The sequence below is a fragment of the Penaeus monodon genome, chromosome 7 (assembly GCF_015228065.2).
Source record: "Penaeus monodon isolate SGIC_2016 chromosome 7, NSTDA_Pmon_1, whole genome shotgun sequence".
Taxonomy (NCBI): Eukaryota; Metazoa; Arthropoda; class Malacostraca; order Decapoda; family Penaeidae; genus Penaeus; species Penaeus monodon.
The window spans coordinates 37,473,881-37,476,380 of NC_051392.1; the positions used below are offsets into that span (position 1 = coordinate 37,473,881).

Genomic DNA, 2,500 nt, shown 5'->3' on the forward strand with positions numbered 1-2,500 from the left:
GAAATGTCAGTTTTTTGTCGTTTCCTCTCTTGTCTTTTTTTTTTCTCTCTCTCTAATTTATGTGTGTATCACTGTGTTAATTGTTGTTCCTGATCCTTGGACGTTGTTGCCCACTTGAGTCTTTGTTACCGGTTTAATTATGCAAATTTCTGAGTGTGTGTGTGTGTGCTCTTGGGCCTTTAAAACTCAGCAGTGTAATCTCCTGTATTTTGTGTGTGCTAAGAGATTTAATGATGGTTTTTGATAGTTTAATAGCCATGTCATTAGATTAAGCAGGGAAAGTGTCAGCAATGTAAATTTGAAACTGAATAAGCACTTAATTATTGGTGTTGAGTACTTTTGTAGTGATTGTGAGTTTTTTTTTTGTATAGATTGTAATCTGTGAGCTATTAAAGTGTATTTGTTTTTCACCCACATTTCTGAATGTAATTTGTGGAATGTTGGCCTAAAGTAAACCTGTTCTTTGTTAACTTTTGTGGGAGGGAATGAGAGCTACTCAGTTATAAAGTGTAATTAGTAGATTTAAGAAAAAAAAACAATGAAGAACAGTAAAATGTAGGGCTATATATATATCAGAATATAGGAATTGTTATTAATGAGACCATATAAGAAATAACATTGGCATTTGCTTCCATAACACTGACAAATCTCTGTTTCATGTATTTGATAATAATTTGCTTTATACAGTTGATACAAGATGTAGAGATTAATTGGTCTTTGCCATAGTACTTTCATGTGCAGAGGCCATAGGAATTGCTTAGGGTTTATTGTAAGTTTATCATTCTATTTGATGTTTGATGCTATTCATCACTCTACCAATTTTAATTTATATATATTGAGTGTCATGTTGGATCTTACATATGGTAGCATTCTTTATGTTAGTTCACCTTCTTGCATTCCTGAAGTATTCCCTTTTAAGAACAGTGGTAGAAGCTATGGCATTAGTTGGTGGCCAGGTCTTATGTCATATTATTTAAATAGTTGTATCACTTTTTCTTTTTTTAAGCTGATTGAGAAGTTTCCCTTTCTTTAGGTCTCTCTTTTTCTCATCTATCATCATAAACTAACCTGTACTAAAGCCTTAAGGGGAAAAAAATACAAATTAGGAAATCATCCATCCATGGCACTTGTGACTGAAAACATTATTTGAAATAGGTATCACTTCCCCTTCTTTTTCTTGTGAATATTTAATAATATCTAAATTTCTAATCTGAAAGGGGACAAAAAAAAAATGGGAAGTCATCTTTTCATGACGGGTTCTCATTAAAATTTGTACCAAAAAAAGTTTTATGAAATTGCAATGATGCAGCTATAAGTAGAATTAAAAAAAAAAAATCATTAATGTATATTAAACATTAATACCTTCATTAGCAGGGAAGTAGAAATTGCTATACAAACAGTTAATCCTTTTAGGCATTTTCAAGATAAAAAGCAAGAGAGAGGTAGCATTAAAGCTTATAACTAGCTAGAGCACAATAAGGAAATGGAAGTATAGATTATTTTAACAGGAAAATTAAGATTTTTTGTGCCTCCATTCATGCATATGATAGTACATATTTAGTGAGAACATGTCCTAATAAAATATTTATCTGTTAGACAATGATATTTGGTAACATCTCTAAAAAAAAAAGTGTCAGTGATATTTAGAACTAATTCAAATGTATGTACACAGATAAAGTTCATGGTAAATTAGAGAAAAATTATAAATCAAATCTGTTTATTATGTATTATCATTCTTGGGTTCAAGTAGCTTTATTTATGGTTAAAATATTTTAATAGTGCGTGAAGAATTTCAAAGGTCATTTAAAAATTGCAAAGGTCATTTAAAAATGTTACATAAAAATATGGAGTAGAGACATGTTATTTGGATTGTTATGTTTAGGGATGTGAGAATAGGCCTGTTTCTGTTATTAATGATAGAAAGTAATTATTGATAGTATATTTATTTGAGGATTAAATATATTTTACTTTGGTAACTTTATTTGATATGTGAACTAAAAAAGCTTTCCCTTCAGCTCGTCACAAGAGAAAGAATGCCACGTATAACAAATGGTGGAGGCGGCGTGGCACGGGGTGCTGGGGGATCCACTGGAAGCTCCCTGAACTGGCGTGAAGTTCACCAGCGTGTCCGGGAGCTGAGGAGGACCTTCTTACACCTCTCCGTCAAGACTCCCACTGATGTGACCTTCCGGCGCCTCAGCCCGACGCAGCTGCGATGTTACTTCCTCCTCTCTCCAGGCCAGGGACGAGAATCTACCCTTTTCTATGCAGACATTAATCTTGATACTGTAAGTTAGGCTATATTTGTAGTGGTGTATATTTATGATTTTTTTTCCCCCCCTAGGGATGGTATTTAATGAATACTGCTATGAAAATTATGTTGAAAGTTTCTTGTTCTCCAAGGTTCTTATATTTTAACAGACTTGGTGTAGTAAGCTGGTTTATCAGGAGGTTCTGGAGTCTGGGCACTCTTTCCTCTGGCGCCGCACTTCCAGGGAAG

At 33.6% G+C, this 2,500-nt stretch overlaps 1 protein-coding gene across 2 annotated transcripts in view; it reads left to right on the forward strand.

The window, feature by feature from the left end:
• LOC119575249 (dipeptidyl peptidase 8-like) overlaps nucleotides 1–2,500 on the forward strand; it is a 16,675-nt gene that overhangs the window by 418 nt on the left and 13,757 nt on the right. For both annotated transcript variants that reach the window (XM_037922756.1, XM_037922755.1), the window contains exons 2-3: nucleotides 2,016–2,288; nucleotides 2,422–2,500. The exon at nucleotides 2,422–2,500 is cut by the window's right edge and continues 131 nt beyond it. In XM_037922756.1, the coding sequence (XP_037778684.1) occupies nucleotides 2,034–2,288; nucleotides 2,422–2,500 (334 nt within the window). In that variant the 5' untranslated portion in view covers nucleotides 2,016–2,033. The remainder of the gene's footprint in view (nucleotides 1–2,015; nucleotides 2,289–2,421) is intronic.